At 27.8% G+C, this 27,500-nt stretch overlaps 2 protein-coding genes across 3 annotated transcripts; one reads left to right on the top strand and one right to left on the bottom strand.

Moving 5' to 3' along the window:
- Positions 1-2,278: 2,278 nt before the first annotated feature.
- Arms (Ankyrin repeat-rich membrane spanning) lies at positions 2,279-14,715 on the top strand. The gene is made up of 20 exons (XM_035878818.2): positions 2,279-3,174; positions 5,561-5,692; positions 5,860-5,958; positions 6,041-6,139; positions 6,252-6,449; positions 6,536-6,634; positions 6,742-7,038; positions 7,114-7,489; positions 7,599-7,763; positions 7,841-8,048; positions 8,148-8,570; positions 8,715-8,937; positions 9,024-9,203; positions 9,292-9,917; positions 10,040-10,499; positions 10,624-10,797; positions 10,880-11,027; positions 11,117-11,238; positions 11,486-11,600; positions 13,446-14,715. The coding sequence occupies exons 1-20, from the start codon at positions 2,485-2,487 to the stop codon at positions 14,129-14,131; spliced, it is 5,520 nt and encodes a 1,839-aa protein (XP_035734711.1). The 5' UTR covers positions 2,279-2,484; the 3' UTR covers positions 14,132-14,715.
- A 4,003-nt stretch (positions 14,716-18,718) lies between these two features.
- yrt (erythrocyte membrane protein band 4.1-like yurt) lies at positions 18,719-22,275 on the bottom strand. Of its 2 annotated transcripts, XM_035878828.2 has the most exons (7): positions 21,864-22,273; positions 21,550-21,697; positions 21,173-21,349; positions 20,396-21,091; positions 19,857-20,290; positions 19,148-19,570; positions 18,719-18,951 (listed from the first exon to the last, which is right to left on the bottom strand). In XM_035878828.2, exons 1-7 carry the CDS (start codon positions 22,014-22,016, stop codon positions 18,820-18,822), a joined length of 2,163 nt encoding a protein of 720 aa, XP_035734721.1. In that variant the 5' UTR covers positions 22,017-22,273; the 3' UTR covers positions 18,719-18,819. The 2 variants fall into 2 exon arrangements, with proteins under 2 accessions (XP_035734721.1, XP_035734722.1); XM_035878829.2 differs by lacking the exon at positions 19,148-19,570 and having other exon boundaries at positions 21,864-22,275.
- Positions 22,276-27,500: the final 5,225 nt, after the last annotated feature.

Raw genomic sequence — 27,500 nt, forward strand, 5'->3', positions numbered from 1 at the left:
ATACACACACAGAGGCGAACCATCTATGAGTGCAATTAGCAAGTTACGATGCTTATTATTTGGTCGCTTATCGAGTGTAAAGTGCCGACATTTTGTATTTAACTAACATTTTCCTTAATGCTTCTCGCGACAAATGATTTCTTTATATATATATATATATCCAATGAGATTTGCAGTGCTGACAAATGCATCTTCAAAAAATTATTTATTTTCGTTATATTTATAAAAATCAAGATGAGATGTAATTTATTATTGATCGAAATTATACTTTGTGCAGCGTCTTTTGTTTCATTTATAGATCTTTATTAATGTATTAATGTTGTTACGAATAATGTGGCAATGACATTAAAATTATTTTTTTTTTTTTTTTTTTTTTTATGTATATACCAAACAAGTGTTTCGCAGGCGAGCATTTTTGTTTTTCTTGTATCACCTGTCGAAAGAGTAAAATAACAATAAAATTAGTGAGAAATGAAGATCGCGTAAATAAACGCAATATTGCAGATCAATTGAAGATGTATGTGTATATATATATATATATATATATATATATTTATTTTTTATAAAAATCATCATCATAATATGCTTTTGAAAGGTATACAATTATAATGATGATTTTTAATAAAAGATTAACAAACATTAGGAAAATTAATGACGCGAGTTGTTTAATTTGAACCTCATTATTATTGTCTTTTTGCTTACTCTGTAATACTTTTATTTGTTTCGCCTTAGCAAAATTTATATATGTATGTATGTATGTATGCATCTGTGTATGTATGTATGTATGTATGTATATGTCGCGTTATAATTAAGATTAAAATTATTGTTAGTTGTTTAACGCGACTCATGGTTCTTGGAAGTCAATAGCACGGCACTGTTGGATTGCAATGCGCGCTATTACGCATGGAAAGACGATTCTTCTCTTCGCTGTGTACACGACTTTAGAGAGGAGAGATCCCACAGCGATATATAAATGCCGTACGCGATGTGTTACGCGATGTTCTTAAGCTATTTGCCGGCGTTACCGTCCGCACCGCGTTATAAAGATATCTACCATGTGATTCGTCATTTCATTTCGTTTTGTTTCGTTTTGTTTCGTTTCGTTTGCGAGATTTATATCATTTTAAAAATCTCGAAGAATATAATATATATATACACACATATATATATATATATACATATATATATATATATATATATACATATAAAAATAATAAGTGGACAAGAGAATAATAATTATTATTATATAGCTACACCATCGAGAAAGAGAGAGAAAGAGAGAGAGAGAGAGAGAAAAAAAAAAAGAAATAAAAGTACAAATAAAAAAAAAAATAAATAAATAAATAAGAAACACGAGGATCGACGGATCAATTTGGAAAAGATGCTCAGATTCACCACTTTGTCGAGGGTCCGTTTTTCACGGTATCAATTAAAATTAATTAGCAATTGACAATTTTTTGTTTTTTTTTTTTGTTTTCATTTCTTCTTCTTCTTCTTCTTCTTCTTCTTTTTCCTTATCATATTCGAATGAAAGTAATTATAATGATTAGATATATATATATATATATATATATATATATATATCTTCATTATGCATATTCACAACAATTCATGATTATCTTATTTGGAATATATAATTTGATAGAAATTTTCGTTATCTTTTTATCTTTTCTTTTTTCTTCTTCTTCTTTTTTTCTTCTTGTATTTTTTTTTTTTTTTTTTTGTGTCGTACAAAAGTTTTAACGAGCTCAATGGGTATCATATGTACATGCATTAGCTATTATTAACATATATACAACATAGTTGCTTGATCGATGCTAACGTTTACGAACTAACGCATAATATATATATATATATATAATATATATATATATAAATATATATATAATGCTTTGACATTATGCGCTATACGACGATGATCTATGAAAGGCAAAACATGAAACAATCAAAAGGAAGTTCATTGTTCGTCATCGGTGTATTTATCATTTACGTTCGCAGTTTCGTTATATTGTCACATATATATGTATCTTCAGAGAAGGTTTTCTATTATTCGAAGACATCAAGAGAGAAGGGGAGAAAGAAAGAGAGAGATAGAGAGAGAGAGAGAGAGAGAGAGAGGGAGAGAGAGATCGAAGAAGGAAGTTCGCGATGTCGTCTACGTGTCTACTTCTGTCAATCCTAGAGAAAAAGAGAGGAAGATAAATTGGAAGAGAAAGAGAGAGAGAGAGAGAGAGAGAGAGAGAGAGAGAGAGAGAGAGAGAGAGAACGAGATGTTCGAAAAAAATCAGGGACGAAAATAATGAGATAAAATTAATACTCACACTTTTATTATACTGGAAATAATAACAGGAGAAACTTAAAATCGGATTAAGAAAAGAAAGAGAGAGAGACAGAGAGAGAGAGAGAGAGAGAGAGAGAGTAATAAAGATAGCTTTGGTATCATACTTGGTGATAAACGATTTAGAAAAGAACGAGAACGTAGAAATGAGTAATATCGAAGAAGAGAATAATAAAATCTCGAAAAGTAAAGAAATGGAAGATAATAATAATAAAAAGAAGAAGAAGAAGAAAGAATCAGAAATAATCGAGGAATATCCATCGTTATCTTATAAAATAGAAAATGAATTGTCAATGACTAGAAATATAGATGAGCGAAGATCAATGTCGAGTGAATTAGAGGAGCCAACTAAGTATATGGATGTGTTGTCGGGTACAAATGTAAATCCTATAAGAAGATCGAGTATAGCAAGTGCAGCCATTTGTTCAAGTTTGGCGCCAAGTTTGGCAAGTGCTTTCCCAGGTGTACCGAGTAATTATTTGCCAAATACGAAAGAAAATAATACCCTTGGATTGAGAAGAAGTGTGACCATTTCCAATTTATCGTACAACGAGACGGATGTTAACAGATTAGAGGATAATGTTAAGAACGAGGATAATGTTAACATTGGAAAGAATGAAAATGGTGGTGGTAAACGTAAATTAAAACTACCATTTTTTCATCTTCAAATACCCGAAAGTACCGGCTGGGACATCGATCTTGGTTATCATCATCATCACCACTATCATCATCATGTATTTCCACATATTCACGTACCCGTGATTACATTCACTGCCCCGGCGACCGATGGAACAGGTCGCAAGTTCAACTTCGGCATACGAAAACACTCGCAGACGGTTAGTCATTCTAGTCGACGACAATTCGAAGCGCACGCCCGCGTGTTCCCGCTGTATTTTATTACACGCTCAGCTCCATTTTACTATTTTTCTTTTTATTTATTTATTTATTATTTTATTTTATTTTATTTTATTTTATTTTATTTTTTTATTATTATTGTTATTATTATTTTTCTTCTTGCGATTTTTTTTCGTTTTTCTTTTCTGTTCTTTTTTTTTTTTCTTTTCCTCCTGGCTCGTTTCTTTCGTTCCGTGTTAGATCTCACGATATCCCTTCAATATACCCTTCTCGGACTTCCTATTATTTTATTTGTTTTCTTTTTTATTTTCTTTTGTTTTTAATTTTTGTCTTTTCTTTTTTCTCTTCTTTTTTTTCTTGCAGTAACACCTCCGCCCGAAGAAGGGGATTCGCGAAATAGTTTTTACTACTTGGACTGACGTTCCCAAGTGTTCTTTTTTTTTTTTTTTTAATTTTAATCTTGGACGTTGCCTTTTGTTTTTATTGTCTCGCTCGATGTTTTGAATTTTTTTTTTCTCTATTGACATTGTTTTAAAAATCTCTTTCATTAACCTTCATGATCTTTTTATTTTGTTTCGTTCCTTTTTTTTTCGTTTTTGATTTGTTTTTTCTTCTTCTCTCATCCCAAATCCGATTTTATTTTTTATTTTTCTTTCCCCACGTCCAAGGTAAAAGTATAAACGAGCTTATAGGATTAATTTTGTAATATTTTTGTTTTTTTTTATTTTTTTTTTTTTGTTTTTTTTTTAATGAAGTCGAATCGATACGGATCGCGCAAATAAACATATTATATTTTGTATTTTGAAACTTGTTGTAAAATTTTTATGATAATTATTATTATTATTTTTCTTTATTTTTGTTTTTGATTTTTTGTTCTTCTTTTTTTATTTTTTTTTACTTTTCTTTCTTTTATAATATAAACGTACAATACGAATTTCGTTATCTTCTATTACTTCCTAATTTAATTCTGATAAAAATTATTATTGTAAATCGACCGATCTAACCGATGATCTCTTTTCACGATCGAAATTAAATTTCAAATGCGCGACGCAGAATCTTAGCTGACAGTTGTTGTGCCCGTAACTTCCTCATCTTTAAAAGAACAATTGGATTGGATCGTCGAGAGTTTATGGAAACTAATGTCTGTCGTAAACGAGGAATAGTTATGTAAAGCGTGCAAAAATTTTCTTGACTTGAGTAATTGAACGAACTAACAAACAAACAAATAAATAGAGATAAACGAAGGAAAATTATTTGTCTAATATAATACAAATTGTAAAAAAAGAATTAAAAAAAAAAAAAAATCTTTGCTCGCAATGATGTCAAAAGTATACTTACTTTTATATACGGTGAGTGTTCATAATGACACTGAACTTTTTATCTTATCATTTGGCAAATTTAATTATACAACTTTGTTCGATTCGAGTCGATTCGGGTTGGAGATTTATCATAAAATTTTTTTTCTTTTAAGCCAAATTGCATTTAATGAGCTGCGTTTTCTTATCTCACTCTTTTTTTTTTCTTTTTTTTTTTTTCTTCTTTTTCTTTTTCATTTTTCTTCTTTTCATTTTCTATAATCTTCGCCTTTAACATCTATGAATGAAAGATTGACTTGAGTTTAAATGTTGTGAAAATAATTGTCATCAATAATAATTATCTGGTATATACATGATTGTTATAGGATTGAATAATCCACTTTAATTAATATGTGCCGAATTCTAACAATGCTCCGTGTGCATGTAATAGAATATATTAACTTTTTTTTTACGAAATAAGTGAGAGAATAAATATACAAGTGAATTCTTTTTTCTTTTCTCTTTATTTTTTTGTTTTTTTTTTTTTTTTACAAATAAAAATTCATATTTCATGCGAAATTTACGAAAGCATTGAAATGTGTTAAGAAAACAGAATAAAAAAGAGAAAAAAGAAAAAGGTAACATTACTATACTATATTAATTGTACAATCGTAACACATCTTAATCCTGAAAGACATGTACGACCGATGATTTATTTTTATCATAAAATATGATCGAAACTGTGTGTTTTGAGAATTAATATCTGCTTGCAATTATGCTTGGTAAGGATGAGATATTTTTTGTTGTTGTTGAAAAGTGTTTAAGTATTCCTTAAGGTGTTTGATTAATTTAGAATGAAGGATTTCGAATCACAGCAATTTAGATGTAAGTGAATATTGAATTGAAATTGCCTGGAGTGTGTTTAAAACGAGATTAAATGTGTTTATTTATTTTTTTCTTTTCTTTTCTTTTCTTTCTTTCTTTCTTTTTTTTTTTTTTTTGTTTTTTTTTTCGATTGAACAAAGGAAATCAAATAATAATATTTAACATTTTCTTATCAAACTTTTCACAGACTTTGCATCGGACTGACTCGATGGTATCGCTTTGTTATCGGTCGCTTGCCAGCTACATCACGGATGACAATCTCGCTGGTTTGCAAAATTTTCTTGAAAATAAAAGAGCACAGGTTGATGACCGAGATGAGGTAAAGACACACGTCAATCAATTCCTATTAACATCAAAAAGGTTTTCGTATTTATGAACGAACTAATTGCATTTGTTTTCTGTCTTTCTTTTTCTTTTTCTTTTTTTCTTTATTTATCTTTTTTCTTTTTAATGATTTTTTTTTTTTCTTTTTCTTTTTTCATGCAGAACGGTAGCACAGCCCTTATCCTTGCAGCAGCTAAAGGCAAGATCCAATTTCTTCGGGAATTCATTAATTATGGTGCCGACGTTAACGCCGAGGACGTGGTAAGCGTATTTACTTTTCTTATTTGAACAATTTAACGTATTAAACGATACGCCAAAATAATTCATTCTTTAAACATTTTAGGATAATTGGACGGCATTACTTTGCGCGGCCAAGGAAGGTCATACAGAAATCTGTTCTGAATTATTGGATCATGGCGCCGATTTGGAACATCGCGATATGGTACAAAAAATTATCTATTTAAAGAAGAAGAAATTGATTTGGATCCTCAAGATTATATATATATATATATATTCAATCGAACATATACGTTATTGTCGATTTTGATTTTTAGGGAGGATGGACGCCACTTATGTGGGCGACATATAAGGGTAGATCGACAACGGTGAAGATGTTAATAACACGTGGTGCTGATGTCAATGCCCATGGAAACTTTCATATATCATCGTTACTTTGGGCAGCTGGTAGAGGATATTCTGAAATAGTTAAAGATCTGATTGCTCATGGTGCTAAAGTCAATGTTGGCGATAAGGTAATTTATTGTTAACATTGGAAAAGAATTTCAATTTATTTTTATCTAATTAACATAATTGTTTTTTTTTTTTTTTTTTTTTCTAGTACGGTACTACGGCTTTAGTTTGGGGTTCTAGAAAAGGAAACGTGGAAATAGTTGATACATTGTTGAAAGCCGGTGCAAACGTAGATACGGCTGGCATGGTAAGACACTTTTATTCATTAATATATATATAGGAAAAAAAAAAAGTAAGAAAAATACAGGTTTTCTTTAAGATAAATGACCGGTACGAAAATCTGCTACGTTATAGTATTCATGGACAGCTCTTCTTGTGGCGACACTCGGTAATCATATAGACGTAGTTCTATTGCTTTTGGAACATAAGCCGAATGTAAATGCTCTTGACAAAGATGGATGTACGGCCTTGGCGATAGCTTGTCGAGAGGGTCATCACGAGATAGCTAATGCACTTTTAAATGCCGGAGCTTATGTCAATATTCAAGATAGATCTGGTGATACTAATTTGATACACGCAGTCAAGGGCGGGCATAGAGGAGTCGTTGAATCCCTTCTTAAAAAATACGCTGATGTTGATATAGCTGGAAAGGTACGATAAATTAATTAATTCAAAACATTGATCAAATTTATTTAACATGAAAGATATTTTTAATATATCTTTTAGGATAGAAAAACTGCAACTTATATAGCTGTAGAAAAGGGTAACACGGCAATACTAAAACTATTACTAAGTGCTAATCCAGATTTAGAAATTGCAACAAAAGACGGTGATACGCCATTACTACGAGGAGTAAGATCGCGCAACGCCGAAATTGTGCAATTATTGTTAGACAAAAAAGCGAAAGTTTCTGCAACCGATAGGAAAGGCGATACTGTATTACACATTGCTATGCGTGCAAGATCTAAAGGCATAGTTGAAATATTATTGAGAAATCCAAAGAACAGTCAGTTACTATATCGTCCGAATCGTCAAGGAGAAACGCCATATAATATAGACATCAATCATCCTAAGACAATTCTAGGACAAATATTTGGTGCTCGTATGTGAATGAATTTTATATACGTATATATATATATATATACGTAACACCACACATTGGCAACGTATATAATGAAATATTATTATTAATTATATTAATTTTATTATAGGTCGGCTTAATACTAACGAGGATAATGAAAATATGCTTGGTTATGATTTATACAGTAGCGCGTTAGCAGATATACTTAGCGAACCATCACTGTCAACACCAATAACAGTTGGTTTATATGCCAAATGGGGTTCTGGGAAATCATTTTTATTAAACAAATTAAGAGGTTAATACGAAGTTCTATTTGCTTGGAATTTTTTTTATGTCTTTACATCAGTCCAACATATTGATATTATCTTTCAGAGGAAATGAAAAATTTTGCACGTCAATGGATCGATCCAGTATTCCAATTTTCTACATTATTGTTCATAGTAGTTACACATGTGTCTTTATTAGTTGGTGTTACAACGGGTCTTCTTGTACAATCGTGGATAATTGGTCTTGCGTGCGGCATTAGTCTTATTTTTATTATTTACACATTCTTGGTGCTTGTTTGGTATGCTAATAAGAGGTAATATTAATCAAACAACGTGAAATTTAATTACTTCGATATATAGTCCCCTTCGTTTAAGTAAATTTTTTGTTTGTTTCTTTGTTTGTTTTATCATAGATATGATTGGTATTGGCCATCCAATTTTACAGTAGCTTTTACAACAAAATTGAATTCTTTGAAGTTACTGTTGCAAGTAATATTTTGCCATCCACCTGGCGGAAGTGTTCACGATGGAATAACCGTTCAGCCGATCAAGTTTTATTTCACGGATCAAACTAGAGTCGGTACAACGGCTGCCGGAGAAAATGCGGTTGTACAAATGGTGGGATCTCTTTATGATTCAATTGAAAATGATTTTGGTTCTTTATCTACGAGATTATACAGAGCATTTAGACCAAAATTTGATAAGTCTACCACTACTTGGAAGTGGAGACATCTTTGTTGTTTACCATATGTTGTTATATTTGAATTCTGCTTCTGCAGTTTACTTCTTGGTATATCAGTACTTACAGTCTACCTCATAGATATGTCTAATAACGAGTAAGTATTTAAGTTAACATTGTATCTTATATTTAATGAATAATATAAAGGAATATATTATTATTATTATTATTATTGTTATTATTATTATTATTATTATTATTATTATTATTATTATTATTATTATTATTATTATTATTTTAGACCAACTATTGAGAAGGTTACAGCGCATATCATTATGATAACTGTTGCCTTAGTATTAATTATCAGTATTATAGCAAATTTATATACATGGAGTCGGACGTTAAAAGCGCTTGTGTTCTCGCAGAGAAGACATCTGCAACATAGTATATCAAAATTAGAAACATTAAAGAGCGAAGGTTTTATACAAACATTAAGAAGTGAAGTTAATCTAATGACTGAAATGGTATGCGCATATAAAAGTATATTAATATACAATGAAAATATATCTTATTTTAAAAATAATTCATTTTTTTTTCCAATTCGAAACAGGTGAAATGCTTAGATAGCTTCATGTCTCAACAAAGTAGATTAGTTTTAATAGTAGATGGTTTAGACAGTTGTGAACAAGATAAAGTTCTACTTGTTCTAGATGCCATACAGGCTTTATTTAGTGATAATGGATATCCATTTGTGGTGATATTAGCCATTGATCCACATATTATAGCTAAGGTGAAAGTACCTTTTGAGAATTATTATGAGAATATATGAGCATTAATTTGTAATATATATATATATATATATTTTTTTTTTTTAAAAGGCAGTAGAAGTAAACAGTAGAAGATTATTTACTGAATCGAATATTGGAGGACATGATTACTTACGTAATATGGTTCATCTCCCATTTTATTTACAAAATAGTGGTTTACGTAAAGTGAAAGTTGCCCAACAAACTGCACTACATGGTAAAAAGACGACTTGGTCGGAGGCCGAGGAGAGCATTAACTATGCCGCTACAAGTACAATGCATCATTCTGTTTCCAATAGAAGACTTAGTACAGAATCTGCTATAATGAATAGTAATGAAAAATTAAAGCCACAGGGTTGGAAGGGTAATAGAAAATTACGAATGAGTGAATCAATTGCTAGCAGTATTGGTAGTAATCTAAATAGATTAGGTGGCGCACAAGATCTTAATAAAATGCTTCTGACTGATGATTACTTTAGTGATGTAAATCCACGTAGTATGAGAAGATTAATGAACGTTGTTTATGTCACTGGAAGGTTATTGAAAGCATTCCAGATTGATTTTAATTGGTATCATCTTGCCAGTTGGATCAACATAACAGAACAATGGCCTTTTAGGACATCTTGGTTGATATTACATTATGATATGTACGAGGATAGTTTGGATGATTCCATGTCATTGAAAAGTCTTTACGATAAGTATGTGAAAATGATAAAGTACTTATATATATATATATATATATATATATATATATATATATATATATATTTTTTTTTTAAGACATGAATTTTTCTATTCCATATATTTATTTAATTTCTAGAGTGCGTCCACAAATACCAGTACTAAAAGATGTTCAGCCTCTTCTTGAAATGGATAGAGACGAACGTAAATTGGATGTTTTTCTGACCTTTCATCGTTCTAGCTTACATGTTAGCGACATGAAAATATTTTTACCATTTACGATTAATCTTGATCCTTATATTAAAAAGAAAATAAAGGAAGAACAGCAAGGATTAGACGAAGAGATTAATTTAACTCATTATAAACAAATTACGCCGTGGAATCCGCAAACTAATATTTATAATCCATCTAATCTAAACAAATCTAATGTCACAAATCGTGGTATAAAAGTTAATAGAACTCCGAATTTACCTGGACAACAATACATTCCACCAGGACCATCATGGACTTATCAACCAAATTTTGATTGGTCTGCTAGCCCTTGGGTACACGTACCGCCTGCAGAACCTAAACCACTTTCTGCAACTACTGCATTACCAGTAATATCCTTATAAAAAATGAAATTCAATTATATCCCTTTGTAAATTTTAAATTTATAATGTTGGTTTTTTTTCTTTTTTTTTCTTTTTTTTTTTTTTTTTTTTTTTTTTTATTTACACACAGTCAGAAGTTCTTGAAACAAAATTATCTTCCATGGGCGTGAATGAGATTTGTGATCTTCTTGATAAAATCGAAGGTTTTAACATAAATCAAGCACCGCAATATAAAAATGTAATCAGAGACAATAATATTAATGGAAAAGTTTTGGTTCATTGTGACTTGCAAGAATTAAAGAAAGTAAGTATTGCATAATATTGATTTAAATATCAATTTTATGATATAATTATTTAAACGAAATAATAAAATATATTATTTTTAGGTACTTAAAATGGCGTTTGGTGATTGGGAATTATTTCGTATGATAATAGTATCCCTCAGAGAATTTGAAGTATCATCAATCGGTACTCAAGATGAGACTTCTCGGAGCGTACGATTTACGGTAGGGCTCGAGCCTATCACACGGAAAGGTAACCATAATATTACATCCTATAAAACATTTTATAAGACTTATCGATTCTATATATATATATATATATATCAAATTTTTACATTTTAGAACACACTTTGCAAACTAATTCTGTTCGCGTACCTGTTCATAATGAAAAAGAAAAGGGAATATCCAGAACTGATGCACCACCACGACGGGATCAAGCAAAACAATCTATTATGGAAAAGCAGGTAAATAGATTATTTATGATCATAAAAAATAAATTTTTATAATAAATAAACTCATACATACAATACAATATATATATATATTGTCTCTTACATTCGTATCTTGGCTTTTAGTATCAGGTGAGATTATTCCTAATTTTTATACCTTATTATAGAATATTTCAATTTGAAGTTCAATTCTTTTTTTTATCATTTAAAAAAAAAAAGGTACATTCTGAAAGAGAAAATACATGATATTGATCTATCGCAGGTAACTTTAGAAGAACAAATGATATGCGGTGCTTTACAAACCTTAAATGAAGAAGCTTGCGAAGATGTATTGGATCTTCCAAATCCATCGACGGCACCAACAGACTCACTTTCAGGTGAGCCCTCTTCTCTACCACTTTCACTGCCCCTGGTTGTTATTCAAGAGCCACAGCAACCTTGCTGATACTGCGATACTGTCAATAATAGTAATGGAAAGCTACAGTTCAATTAAAGAAATATATATATATATATATGTATGTATGTATGTATGTATGTATGTATGTATGTATGTATATATACTGCATTATTATTTATAATGTAATAGTATCTTTTTTTTGTGCTTTTTTATTTCAATGAAAGATATAATAATGTGACAGTATTGCAGATCTTATTTTTGTAAATATATATATACATATATATATATATATATATAAACAGAGACAATAAATATGTAATCTATATAAATATTCACTATAAATAGATAGATCCATATTATAAAATTTTTAATTCTCGTTTTGAAATTATTCAATATTACAATTAAAATAAATGTGCCAAAGCATTGCGATATATAATGAGTGATTATACATATCAATAGAAGGGGATATCATTCTTTAATAATTGCATATGCAATATATAAATGAAATAATGTTTTTATGTATATAATTTGTTAGATTTAATACGTAGATCTGATATATTTAAGTATATACATATATAGTTAAGTTCGAACATTTAAAAAAGTACTGTGACATGTTTTATTTTCAAAAGAGTTTTATATTTTTCATATTGTTAATTGACGAGATGCTTCAATGTGCTCTAAGTAGTACATAACTTCCATAGATATATATTTACTCTGTTACGTTTGAAAATGTTAAATAACTTGTGATTGTCATATTGCATTAATTGTTGTTTTTAGTGAGTAGTAAAATCACTTTGCGTTTTATTAACAATACTTCATAAGAAAAAAAGAAAGAGAAAGGAAAGAAAGAAAGAAAAAAAAATGAAAAGAACTTTTATTTGTATGATTAATCTTTTATAAACGATTTAATAAGTTTGGAAGTAATCATAAAAAAAAATATTGAATGACTTCGAGTACAAAACTTATTGAAATATTAAAGTACAAAAATGAAACAATTTCATATGCAACATATATTAATACTATTAAATGAAATAATTTTTTACGTGTGATTTAATTTTCTAATGTGATCATTAAGTTCGAATTTGTTATAATTTAAAAATTTTGCAAAAATCTATTTTTTCCTGCGATATAATAAGGGCCAGCTATTATTATAATGATATATTTCTATATAAAAGAAAAAGGATAAAATTATTTAAGTATTATTTAATATAAAATAAGAAATTTTTTAATTTTCCTTAAATGTCCGTAATTCAAAAATCTATCTGTAAAAAATAAATTAAAAAGAGAAAATATAAATAGCAATAAATTTTATCGTATAATATTAAAAATTAATACATGTTGCATATAATAATCCTAATAGTGTTAAATTTGTATGCTTTATTTACCACGTGTAAAATATCCAAATGCAATGTGTTATATGTTATAAGAATTTTAGCAATAAACTGTGTGCTTATAAATATAATATATTATTCTTCATTGCAGCTTACATTCATAAGATAAAAGACTGATGCGTCTTTATTTTAAAAATAAGCTGTATACAATAATACAAATAAATTGAATGTTTACCCAACACAAAAGAAAGGAGAAAAAAATTTCTTTTCGTTTCCTTGTTACAGGGATTTGTTTTATTGTGTTTTATTGTGCATCTGTACATTGTATATTGTATATTTATATGTGTTTATTTGTCCAAGCCTTGTTTCTTCTTATTTTTTTTTCTCTCTCTTTAATACCACCAATATATAAATAATTATAAAGCGATATTAATTCTTAAGAGAATAAACATGAGAGAAATGAAGAAGACATGACAACGGATTATTGTTTTTAGGACGAGTTGCGTCAACTCAGGATACGGACTACGTCCTTCTACAAACCAATCCACTTTTTCATTGGGTACCGGTTAACAATGAACGGGAAAGTTCTGACGATAGTTCATGTGACTCAACGATACATCTACATCGCGCTAATTCTCAACATAGCATAGCTTCTCAACGAAGTACAAGATCTACTTGTTCTCATGGTCGTAGTAGAAGTTTAAGAAGAACTGGGAGTCATTGCAATAGCAGACCGTCCTCCCTTTTTGTTTCTCCTCCACCTTCACCTCGACCTGCCTTTAGATCTAAATCCACCGATGAAAACTACGTGGGAAATAATATACCTTTAAAGCCAACAACTTCCTTATATTCGGCGAAGAAAAGACGTTCTGTATCAACCCTTAGCGACGATACAATACCAACGATATCGACATCGGCGATACCCATTAATGTTCCACACGCTAGCTTGGAAAAATTATCCAAGTTGAAAGATCGTTTGATTGGAACAACTTCGTCAACATCCGCAGCTGGCGATAGTGATGATGAATCTACACCTTTGGTATCAGAATTATCAACGCCAACGCATTCCCAATCTGACAGTGTTTTTAGAAATGAATACAGTCCAGATAACAGTAGTGATATTTCAGCTGATTCAAATAAAAGTTTACCGCACAGCAGCGAACGATCTGCTATAAAATAGATTATTAATAATATAGATTAATATAATACACATTAAAGAAGAACGAGTTTAGATAGGATGGGGGGAAGTAGAATATTTTGGTAGATAATCAATATATAAATATACATTTTTATCATGGGTAATCCTATCTAACGTAGTTCTGCTTTGATTTGCTTTATTCGAAATTAGGTTGTTCGGTTAAAATACAAATAAAAAGAAAAGAAAAAAAAAGAAAAAAAAAATGTAAAAAGGAATACCTACTTAAATCTATTTAATATTACAAGTTTGAATCGACCAGTGTTATACGTTTTAACATATTAATGTTGACTAATCAATTAATTTTACAGATTAAAATCAATAGATGTATGTTTTAATTTAATTGAAATCATTAGCCAGATATATTTATTTGTTAATGCTTCTAGTGTGATATATATCGAATACCAATTTTTAAAGTAATAATGTAAATATTCGATAAACTAAAGAACGATTACGACATATGAATTTTTTTATAACTAGATATAGAAAAAATTTATTATCTTATTATTTATGAATTATAGAAAATTAAGCGTTGTTAAATATTTATTTAATAGCCTCAATTATAATGAAGTGACCTATTGTGCACCATAGCTTCGCATATATATATATATATAATATGTGTATATATATATGTGTGTGTGTGTGTATGTGATCCTATATATATATATATATATATATATATATATATATATATATATATATATATGTATGTATGTATATATACGGAATTGATATTTAAATATTAGTACTTCCATTTTTAAAAGCAATCTTTTATATATATATATATATATATATATATATATATATATATATATAAAATAATATTGAGATAAACTAAATTATTAGGCACAAATTGAAGTGAAATGATATAAAAATAATTCGCGAATACTGTGTATAATACTATGTATATTGAATACAATAATATGACTACTTAAAGTTGAAGCAGCGTAATAAGCGATACGTCATGCAATATATCATTTTAATAATTACATGCCTACTTAATTATTTATATAAACATGACTTAAATATTTGTCACAATATTCGATTGTTTGTTATAATTCTAATATAATATAATTAGTATATATAATCAACATTTATCAATAGTCATTAAATATTCTCGCGCTAAGATATTATTATAAATTAATTTTGGCCTATAGAATAATATGCTGATTTTAAAATAAGGATTTTGTAAAAGAAACTTTGAGTAATTATTTTTGCATATCTTCATTAAAAACACAAAAAACAAAAAAAGAAATTGCTATTTCTAGTAATTTTTATATGTTTTGCGACGCTATATATTAAATTATCGAATTATTATGTTTAACGATTAGGTAAAAACAAAAAAAAACAAAAAAAAAAGAAAAAGAAAAAAAATTTTTTAATATATATAACAAAATCATGTAAACACGAAATTTAAAAATATTATATATTTGACTAGCAAGAAATTATTTTTGTGATATGTAGGTCTGCAAAATAATAAATAATTTTAATTAATTACATATATAAAAAATTCTTTCAAAGTCCGGTATTTTGTTTTAGTGATACAATGTTTTTATTAAAAAGCAAAAGTCGTACATACATTACTTAATACACAGCATATGACACACATTAGGACGGATTTTATCAGGGTATCAATATTAATATTATTAATAATAATAATAATAATAATAATAATAATAATAATAATAATAATAATAATAATAATATTGTGTGTAAATACATGACAAATGTAAATGTATGTATGTGTTGTATATATGATGTACACACATATATATCTGAATACATAACACAAATTAAGAATGACTAAGGACATAAGCAAAAAAAAAATTGCCTATTATTAATGTTATAATGTATTCATATATTGGTACTCGAATGAAATAGTGTGTCATTTAAAATGCTTACATTTACATATTATGCTTTATGGCATTATCTGAAATGAAAGGGAAAAAAAAAAATAGAATCATAAAAAGCATCCTTAGCATTATATATATTATATCAAGCATAATATGTAAATATGATGTAATGAATGTCTGTCAATAGTTATACAGAAGCATAACAAAGGTAAAATTTATATAATATAAAAAAAGGAAAAAAAAAAAAAAAGATAACTCCTGCATCGAGGAAAAGAGCTTTTACTATAATATATGATAAACAATTACTTACATTTATATATTGTATATATTTCAAATCTATGTTATGCTTTATATGCAATTATTGACATTTATATAAGTACATCTAAGTAAAATATATAAAATACTTCCACATCTTCTTTAACTATGTCATTCGTTATTTTCGTAAATAAATTACTTATAGATTCGATTAAAATTAAATTAAGTACGAATCATTTTAATGAATCAATTTGAAAATGAAAGAAAAAACAATTATATGTCATATATTATTCATTACTTTGTTCTGTATATCTAATACAGACAAAGTGAGTACTTTTTTCCATAAATATTTATTAATATAACACATATTGTTATAGTGGCATTAGTTAAATAAAAAAAAAAACAACTTTTTGGCCGTATCCGTCCATAGAAAAGTTTTCTGATACTGAAAAATGATTTATTAGTTAAAAAAAAAAAAAAAAAAAAAAAAAAAAAAAAAAAAAAAAGTAAAAAGTAAAAAAAAGAAATATAAAAAAAAATACAATAAAATATAATGTGAGCTACAATGTTTGAAATTTACTTTAATAACGAATAGTATGAATAACAAATTATACAAATGAATTCTTATGAAAATAAAGGATTTGTTTTCTCATTCTGAAAGAGAAGTCATTCATTAATTTTACTAATGGATCATAGTGACAAGTATAAGTATTTATAAATTTGCTATATTGAATGTTATGTAAAATTAAAGTCTGTAATATACCTTTTAATCATTTACCTCACTTATTAAATCTTGAAATTAACAGCTTTATGTATATGCATATATCTGTATTACTAAAATCTTTCTCTTTTTATATATATATATATAAATGCAGCATACATTACATTACCAAAACAATGCATTACTTTCAATTCTTATTAATTTGTCTCAGTAATCTCTTTTAAAATATAGTAATACTATTTTTTTTAATAGTTTATTTTTTGTTTTTACCAACAACTTTTATCTGATATATGAAGGAAGAATATAATACAGCCTTTCCAGTTTTATCATGTATACAATTTAAAATATTAAGCAATACTGTTAAGCTGCACTTATGTAATAAGCAGATTGTGCAATATTATCTCAAATGTTTATATATAAATTGTTAATATAATTTGATTAAAATTATACCTTGAAGTCATAAAAAATATATTAATTCTCATTCATTTTAAATATTAAAATAATTTTCTTATATTATATTTTTTTTTTCTTTTTTTTTTTTTTATACAAGTATTTTATAAAAAATTTTATATAAAAATTTCTTATAAGGTAAGTATCAGTCTCTTATTTATCATGAAAAATTTTATTGGAGGTTTCGGGGATTAAAATTTATTCATTTTCATATTTTAAATAATATTGAAATAAATATTATTATATTGGTCTGTCTTGTGATATGTTATAAAAATAAATTATTATTAATTATAATTGAAAATAATAAAATGTATATAATATTGCACAATCTATAGGAGTCTTGCATAAAAATCTTAGCTGATTTGAATCATTATCGTTCTCACATTTGTAGTTGTAAAAATATTGTCTGTAAGACATTTCCCTTCTTTATATAATTTTATATATAATATGCAATAACATGATGGCAATATCTTAATATTAATAATAAAACAGTATATACATATATATATATATATATATACATATATATATGTATGTATATATGAAACGGTTGTTGTATATAATATATGTTGTTCTAGTAACAGTATACATTGCTCTAAATTCTTTTTGCTTCTGGAAATGTCTTTTAAGATACATATTACTTATATCAATATATATATATACTAACTCCAGAATAAATTTATTTTTTAAATGTAAAGGCACATTGATATAATATATAAATGCTTGAACCTTTTTTTTTTCTTTATAGTCTTTACATCGAACACAAGCACCATGTTTTATCTGGTATAAATGCATATTTAATGAACTGTCGCATTTACTGAACTGTAAGGACACTTATTTATAATATATTATTAAAAGATCTGTGAGTTAGTATCATAATACTATGAAACATAAAGCATATTTAAATGCAATGTAAATATACGAAAAAAGTTATGCATTTGTTTGTTTGTTCGTTTCTTTTTTTCTTTTTTTTTTTTTTTTTTTCTTTTCTTTTTTAAATAATATATAAATGCAAACTTCATTTCAGAGTCATATGATCTATGAATACTTATTTACTATAAAAAAATATCTTTTTCTTTTGTCAAATACTTTATCACACGCATTTCTTTACTTATTTGGAAATTATAAATTTACGTGATCTATTTATAAAAAAAAAAAAAAATTAAAAAAAAATTAAAAAAAAATAAAAAAAAATAAAAAAAAATAAAAAAAAATAAAAAAAAAAATAATAAAATAAAAAAATAAAAAAAGAAGAAAAACTAAACAAGATGAAAAACAAATAAATAGACTGAAAAGGAAATCATATTAATTTGTTGCCATTATTTCATCAAGTATATAATAGGAATGTGTTGTATGTAAAAATAAAAGGATATAACAAATATATAATTATTAATTTATAGCTGTGTCGTTATTACCGTTTTTCTAGTTATGACTGTTTGTTTGCCTGGTGATTGCTCTGTTGTTGGAGCTTGAGATGGATCTGCTACTAACCATGGACTAATATCAGATACAGCTGGGCTATCATCCTTTATAATAGATAAAATAAAAAATCATATGATATCATTTACGTACAAGATCAAAGCATATTTTTTTCTCTCATTGACAATGTATCACAAAAATTTAAACATACATATAATTAATATATAAAATGAAGCAAACGCACAGCTAGCATTATAGGTCTTAAATATAATTTGCAAGCACCAGAGGGATGATAAAACTAACCTTGTGTGTAATTGTTGTTCTTATAGTTTGAATCTCTTCAGTTTTAACAACTCTTGCTTGAGCTGTTTTATCATTAGTATCTGGCTCATTTTTCTTTTCCACTGTTGGTTGTAATTCTTTAAATGGATTTAGTAAACCCAAAAATGGATTAGAATCTATAAAAGGATTTGTATTCGTTTTCTTTTCATCTTCTGTATTGACTGTGTCAGTAATATCAGAACCATCATTAGTAGCTTCGTTTTTACTATCGGTAGTAAATGGATTGAATGGATTTTGAGATTGATTTGATTTTGGATTGAATGGTGTAGTTGTTTGTTCTATTTGGCCCCAATTGTCCAAGGAGAAATGTGTTACGGTTACAGTGGAATCTGATGAAGGGCTTACTTCAGCTCCACTAACGGAAAGTGTTAATTTATCTCCGCCCTATAGTCAAGGAAACGCAAAAGAAAGCAAACGACTTTATAGCTGAAAGCTGATTATGCAAAACAATATACATAGGACATGAATTCAAAGGACTAGACTTTATCGTTTTCTTGTGTAACCTCTTCTACATATATATGTACTTTACAAATATATGCATTTGCAAACTTAATTTTTGATATAAATAGACAAATTCACAATACAATTAAATACATAATAAGCAAAATAAATCCTATAGCAAAATAATAATAACAAGTTTTTCTAATTGTGACAATTCAATTGAACTTACCACTGAAACAATAGTTGCCGCATCAGTATGCTGACTGTTTTTTACTGTAACTGCAGATTGGTCCACAGACGTAATAGAAATTAAATTGGAATTTTTACCCTGTTCAAGGGATTTTGCTTTCAATATATTACATTTAAGTGATTCTGGTGGTATTGGAGTACGAGGTGGTAAAGATGAAGTACCACCGACTTGATTATTAGGTACTAATTGCACTTGATTAGCTGCATTGTCGACAGGTAATGTAGATTTTACAGGCTCAGATTCTTTTTCGGTATTAACAACTGCTGTTTGATTTCTTGATTCAAGAGGTTGTTGATCTTTAGCAAGAGATTTTAACAAAGAATCTACCAAAGGTGATGATGCCCCTTGTACACTGGAATCTGACGATTTTGTACTACTGTGACTTGGCTGACGTTGCAGAGGTTCTTCTTCGGCTAAAAATTATAATTTATAATTTTTACTTACTCTGAAGTCTAATAAACAAAAAAAAAATAAAAAAAATAAAAAATAAATTTTAGAAAAATATATTTATTACTGACTAGTAAGTGGTTGCTGTAACTGATCTACTTGTTGGCGTTGACGTTCTCGTAAAACATGACTTTGTCGACGCGCGTATCTTTGACTCGGTCGGCGTTCAAACTGAACAGTACGGCGAGCTCGATTTAATTGAGTAGTTTGGAATTCAGTTTTTCCACTATAACGAAAACGTGATCCCATGCGGAAAAAATTTTGACGACCACTGGTACCCTTGACAGGAGCACGTAAACGAAAAAAGGCATGATGTTCTACCGCACATTTCCACAAATGCTTACATGCCTTCTCATTGACTAGTCTAAAAACAAATGTATGCTCTTGTTCTCCTCTACCTTCGTCATCTTCCTCTACCACTACCAACGTTAACTTTTTCTTTTTAAAATCCAAACGACCAATCTTTGGCCAAAAAAATAAACCAATTTTCTGCATCCCCTCAAAAACAAGTATTCCAGTTGGCGTTAAACCCAATGAATATTCACATGCATCCTTGCCAAGAACCGTATGCATATCAACTCCATACATATCTAACCATTTCGCTTTACTGAGATAAGCCGATTCGGCTTGCGCTGGACTGAGACCTGAACATTTGGCATATTCCTCAAGTATCTCTAATTCCATTTGTTCTGTTTGTCCTGGGACAAATCTGAATTCAGATACCGTTGCAGCACTATGCATAGTTGGATCATAGTCGCCTAATTCAGCTAAAATAAATCCGACTATCGTATATTACACAATTACATTTCTTATTATCAAATATCATAAATCTTTTTAATAATACCCACATTGAAGAGCCAAGGCAGCTAACTGAACAGCCACTTGATGTGGACAATGAAGTTTACCTTCTAATACATCCTGTTTTAATTGTAAAAAAAATTGATACCGAGTTAATTCTTCGCGCAATGTGTTTGGTTCTGAAGAATAAAACTTTACTTTGAGTCTGAGTGTATATGGCGGTCCGACTATATAAAAAGGAGAGAGAGAGAGAGAGAGAAAAAAAACAAAAATAAATTAACTATAATAAAATCCTATGTTAGAACAACAATATATTTCTTATTTATTATTAAAAATTTCTTACTTATTATTTAAAATTTTTAAACGTATAATGTAAATAACATATAATACACATTTAACTATTGACAATTAAAATAACAGTGCTTACTTTTTACTTGTTTTTTTATCGGTTTTGTTGGATCCAACCAATGTTGAACATTATTACTATCCGTATATTGTAATCCGAAGTAATCTTTCTCTATCAAATCTAAACTATAAAATACCTGTTCATATAAATCACTGGCCAAAGCTTTTTTCTGCAAAAAATAAATAAATAAATAAATAAATATATATATATATATATATATATATATATATATATATATATATGTACATTCATACACACACACACACATATACACAATTGATTATTTAGATATGTAAAATTTATATAAATATATATATATATAAATGAAAACATACCGATAATTCTATTGGCAAGTCAGTTCCATCTAATAAAACAACTCTACATTGCACAACATTTTTATTGCTAAGTAACCTCTGATTTTTAATCTGGGACGAGGTGTTTTGCCCAGTTACACTACGTGCTCGTCGTCGCGAAAGAAATCTCAACATTTTCTTTCTCGTTTGGAATTAAATTATACTCTCAAAAGAATAATATAAATATTTTGTATAGATAGTCTTACAAAATGCATTATAAATTGTAATGTGTTACGATACGAATTCCGCCCAAGCTACGCTTGGGGGGAGTTAATTTCAGACACTGAAAACTTAAATGGCTGCTTTGTAGATAAGTCAGTTTGGCTTATAACGGAACTGCTGGTATATACTTAATAAAAGTATAAGCAAATAAAATACCACGGAGTAATAATATAGTAGTGGTAACACAGATACTTTCGGTATATATAAGAAAGAGGACCACGTTTTTCATGAAACGTAAAAAATATTTCCAAAAAATATATTAATACTATTACAATATGGTATGTGTAAATATGTGTATATATGTATACAGATATGTGTTAATATAAAAAAGCTGAAACAAGTTTTTAAAAATTACAACAGAGTGATTTAACCGATCGAGTTTACGTTCGTCGTTCGAATACAAAACTACTACCATGTAGATAGGTGACGTTATACTGATCCCGCAAATAAGAAAAGTGTCATGGCGAATGTGATTTGATTGGTCGATAATTTGGCGCCAATGGACCACGTGTATACGAAAGATATGAATACATAATAACAATTCAATTTTTAATTTAACGAACAAAAAACGTTTGAAAATGACTAATATTGATTATTTCAATGAATAAATAATACAATGTAAGTAATCCTTAATCCTAAAGCTCGATATATTTTTGGAAGACGTATAATATTAAATAATTCAAGAAATAATAGTACTTGAATAAAATATAATGATGTTGATGCCTCAAAGTTTCGTAATCGATTGATTTATTAGAGCTATCGAGTTTGTTATTGTTTACATTTTTAAAATTTCATATTTCGAGTTTACCACAAATATAACATATGTATAAACGAATTTATCATTGAACTCGAATTTTAAGGTTATGGGTCAACGGCCAATGTACATTATATACATATGTTCGTACATAAAGTACACGACATATATATATGTACATATATATAAGTTGAACGTGCATGCTGTTTGTCGTTCATCGAGTCATTGTATCCGGCATAGGCTAATCGTTATTACATATGCACGCTACATTAAGGCAGGTCGCTGATGCATATCGAGGAAGGGCTCTACAGAAAAAAAAGAGAGAGAGAAAAGAGAGAGAGAGAGAGAGAGACAGAGAAATTAGATGGATATATATATACATATATATAAGGAGAGAGAGAGAGAGAGATATGTAATGAAATTCATCTTTTCGTTCTCTTTCTCTCTCTCTTTTTTTCTCTTTTTACATAAAGAAGTATTAAAAATGAATTCTTTTTGTAAAATTGAAATTTTTACGATTATCGCTCTGAGGCATATCTGAGAATCAGCATTTTCTAATCTCTTTCGTTTCTTCCTCTCTCTGTCTCTCTCTCTCTCTCTCTTTCTCTCTTTTTTTCTCCCATTCTTTTTTTCTTATTTTTTTTTTCATCGTTCACTGCTCGTTCACAATTCACGTGCATCTTGCTAACTTCCGTTCGTACATTTGAATGCAGTCTAAATCGATTACCGTGGCCATTGTCGTTGGAATTCATTGTCGTACGAAACGAATCAAAAGCGTAGGACAATAACGTAAACGTTTACGCGGACTAATTAGTTTTACTTTTTAAAAAAGAGCAAACCTTAGGTAAACTATATATATATATATATATATGTATATGTGTATGTACATTCATAGAAAAAAATTTCTTATAAAATATTTCATAGTGAATCTGAATATTATGTTTCATACGTACACATATCTTTTTCCTTTTCTCTCTCTCTCTCTTTTCATTTTTTTTTTCATTTTAATAAGAATTTCACATGCGTGTAAAGTTTTTTTTTTGCTCGTTAAGAAAAGTTACGTTTAATATTTAATAACAGTAGAATACGAATCATCAGTGTATAAATCAGAAAGAAATTCCAATTATATTGAAGAAGGAAAGAAAAAGCGGAGGGAAAGGAGAAAGAAAGAAAGGAAAAAAGAAAGAAAGAAAAAGAAATAAAGACGTGTATCGTAATTCATTCGAGAATAGAAAGCAAATAATTTATTAGAATATAATTTCCGTCTAATATAATGAATAATATCTCATTGAATAATATCTATTTATCGCTTTTCACCGATCTCGTTTCTCTTGATAAGAATTTCTAATACGAAAAATAATCCCTCGTTTATTTCGTAGAAATACACATATATGTATATGTAATATGAATCATTCACGTATTTCTAACAAATGCGAATGGAATGATCATTATCGCCTGATCGAACATTTTCTTTTCTTTTCTTTTCTTTTCTTTTCTTTCTCTCTCTCTCTCTCTCTCTCTCTCTCTTTTTATTTTTTTTTCTCTTTCTGCAAATTTTCTTGTTCATTCGATCTCACACGAGTCATGATGCATGATAATACGTTGCTGCTCAACTAACTGACTGAATGACTGACTGACTGACTGACTGACTGGCAAGTCGAAGAGCGATTAAAAACGGATAAAGCTCTTTGTGCAAGGAGAAGATATTTATACACGTAGATATATATCTTTACATATATACGTATGTATGTACATAGAGTACAGAGAATAAATGAGAGAGAGAGAGAGAGAGAGAGAGAGAGAGAACTGTTTTCTTCGATGACGATACGGATATCCTCATTCCATTCAAAATGAACGAATATATATCAATACGATCGATCGTATTTCCTTTTCATTTTAACGAACTCATACATGTATGATAGATATTTTCAAATATCGCTAAGTCACCTTTTATCCATGAATGAACCCATTCGTACAATTATTTATACGCATTAATATCAACAATTGAATTTACCATTACAAAACTCATGTATTACAACGTAATAAAGATAACGATCTATGATATATAAATTGATGTAATTTTATTAATCTAAACAATGTTGAAATTGATCGTATTCATCGATCATCGGATTAATAATCATCTGTTAAAGTACCTTCATCGGATACGTGTAACATCATATTTATTATACACCTCTAGTTTAAATTACTAGGTATAATACACAAAGAGAAGAATAAATCATTCTCACTTAGGACAGGTGAATCATACGGTATTTATCTTCCCTCTCTCTCTTTCTTTCTTTCTTACTATAAAAGTGATCGTGACTGGCGTAAATTATCAATCGAATACATATACGTATAGGTATATTTATATTTCTTTCTTTCTTTCTTTTTTTTTTTTTTTTTTTTTAAACAAAGATACTAAGTGATATTAAAAAAAGAAATAAAAAATATTTTCATTTTTCACAATTCTCGCTTGTCCATTTAATTGATAATACGAAATTGAAATATCTTTAATTATAATTAAATATTTTTATTTATTCTTCCAATAAACAAAGGCATATATATATATATATTTTTTTTTAAAGTCCAATAAACTTCAGATAATGCTCGTTTTTAATAATAATAATAATAATAATAATAATAATAATAATAATAATAATAATAATAATAATAATAACAAAAAAAATATATATATATCCGAACTCAGTTGTTGACAAAGGAACGGTTCAAACGTAATAATGGTTCTGCGATGCCTGATTTCGACTTAATCAAATTTTATGAAGCACTCGTAATCGAAGAGCATGTGACATGTGTCGTCCCCCATCTGCTGCGGAATACGTAATAAAAGAGTTTGATTCAAGAATCTATTTATAAATACTTGATAAATATTAAGTTTTAATTTGTCTTCCATATATTTTATAAAATTTTTTAATGTAGTCATTGTTGTTTTGAAATTTCATCTTTTAACAATCGATGATCTATTAAAAATAATTAAAGTTTGAGTATAATAATTTTTCTAAATTAACGTTATTAAATCTATTCTTTCCGTCAGAAAAATATAGTATCTTAATTATTTGTGTAGGAATTTTAATTGGTTTAAATTTTGTTAATTAATAAGTTGAACAATCTTTTTTATCATCTTAATTATATAATTTGATATAGTCTTTAACGTAGTTGTTAAAAGATAAGATATATTATTTTTTTTTTTTGTAACGACTATTGTATAGTTTTATTTATTGTAATTTATATTGATATTTGTAAAGTAATTATATTTTATGATAATTAAATAAGTCCATTATTTATCATAGTATTGATGATCTCAGAAATGTGTTTGTAGGATTTTCTATTTCACAGCTTCCTGTTACAAATTAAGATGTTATTTAACGATTTAAATGATATATTTATTATTTGCAGCGTTAAAGTATTGATCACCATTATTTTTGAAAGTAGCACAGAATTGGAACTTGTTAAGTATGCTAATTAATCTCTTATCATATAATGTGAATTATTTTTAGTTTTATGAGATCTAATGTCTGTCATCATTATATATAACTTTAATTGTTATAAAACTGTTCTCTTTGTATTGGAATTAATCCAAATAGAATTGTTTCTTACTTCTAATGTTTGTGACTGAATATTAATAATTTGATTTTCTAAGTGCATATATTTCCTAAAGTTAAACTATTTGCTAAACTTAAATTCTACAATTTCTTTATTAGGAAAATCTTCCTGAATTTGCCATTTATAAATAGTTTTGGACTTATGTATCATTGTCACCATCATTTCAAACTTAGGCTGTTAAGAAACTGAAATCTTCATCTGTAAAAGTGTCATACAATGACACTTGTTCTGTTTTACAATTATTATATGATGTAATTTTTATTTATATTGATGATAACACTATTACAATCATGTGATGATATACAACAAATTTCATAATATTTGTCTAAAAAGTTAATTCTAATGAAGTTACTAACTCCATAATGATATGAATTATTTGAGAATAATTATCATCGTTTTATAAAAAGACGACAAAATCATTTTCATCATTGTCTACTTATATGAAAAGATCTCGTATGTACTGATCTAAAAGTTAGGATTGTTCGTGAACACATTTGAATTTGTAAACAATTTAAAAAAAAATAATAATTAACATCGACATATTTCTTGATTATATTATTATTAAAATTAAATCGTCGAATAAATATTTCTTTAATAGAACTCACATTTTAATAATTCTCGTTGCATTTTTCAGGAATCAAAGGATCACGAACAAAAAAAAATCATAATCATTATTTTCAAAATCCGCAGGTCACATAACTTCCGTTGTCATATTTATATCCAGGAGAGAGTAAAATAAAATATACTAAAATAAAATAAAAGAGAAGAAAAGTAAAAAGAAAGAAGTAAAAAAAGAAAAAGATGAGAACGGAGATTGGATGGTAATGATGAGGATGGGAGTGAGAGGTGGTTGGAAAGGGAGTAGGTTTGAAATCGAAAAGTTCCTTTTCAGAGAGAGAGAGAAAGAGAGAGAGAGATAGGATTTCTTGCACTTTTTCTTTTTTCTTTATCGACATTAAAAGTTGTCTCTTTTCGCAAAAAAAAAAGTGATTGAAAATATTGACAGATGTTTCGGAGGATCG

The sequence above is a fragment of the Vespa mandarinia genome, chromosome 4, assembly GCF_050613455.1.
Source record: "Vespa mandarinia isolate Hongniang chromosome 4, ASM5061345v1, whole genome shotgun sequence".
Lineage (NCBI taxonomy): Eukaryota > Metazoa > Arthropoda > Insecta > Hymenoptera > Vespidae > Vespa > Vespa mandarinia.

Bases quoted from the DNA above. Each gene is read 5' to 3' on its own strand.
- yrt (XM_035878828.2), bottom strand. From the start codon at position 22,016: ATGTTGAGATTTCTTTCGCGACGACGAGCACGTAGTGTAACTGGGCAA. The intron at 21,698-21,863 runs GTATGTTTTCAT...TATTTTTTGCAG, and splicing joins ACTTGCCAATAGAATTATCG to AAAAAAGCTTTGGCCAGTGA. The intron at 18,952-19,147 runs GTTAGTTTTATC...TCTATTATAAAG, and splicing joins GAACAACAATTACACACAAG to GATGATAGCCCAGCTGTATC.
- Arms (XM_035878818.2), top strand. From the start codon at position 2,485: ATGAGTAATATCGAAGAAGAGAATAATAAAATCTCGAAAAGTAAAGAA. The intron at 7,039-7,113 runs GTACGATAAATT...TATATCTTTTAG, and splicing joins ATGTTGATATAGCTGGAAAG to GATAGAAAAACTGCAACTTA. The intron at 10,500-10,623 runs GTAATATCCTTA...ATTTACACACAG, and splicing joins CTGCAACTACTGCATTACCA to TCAGAAGTTCTTGAAACAAA.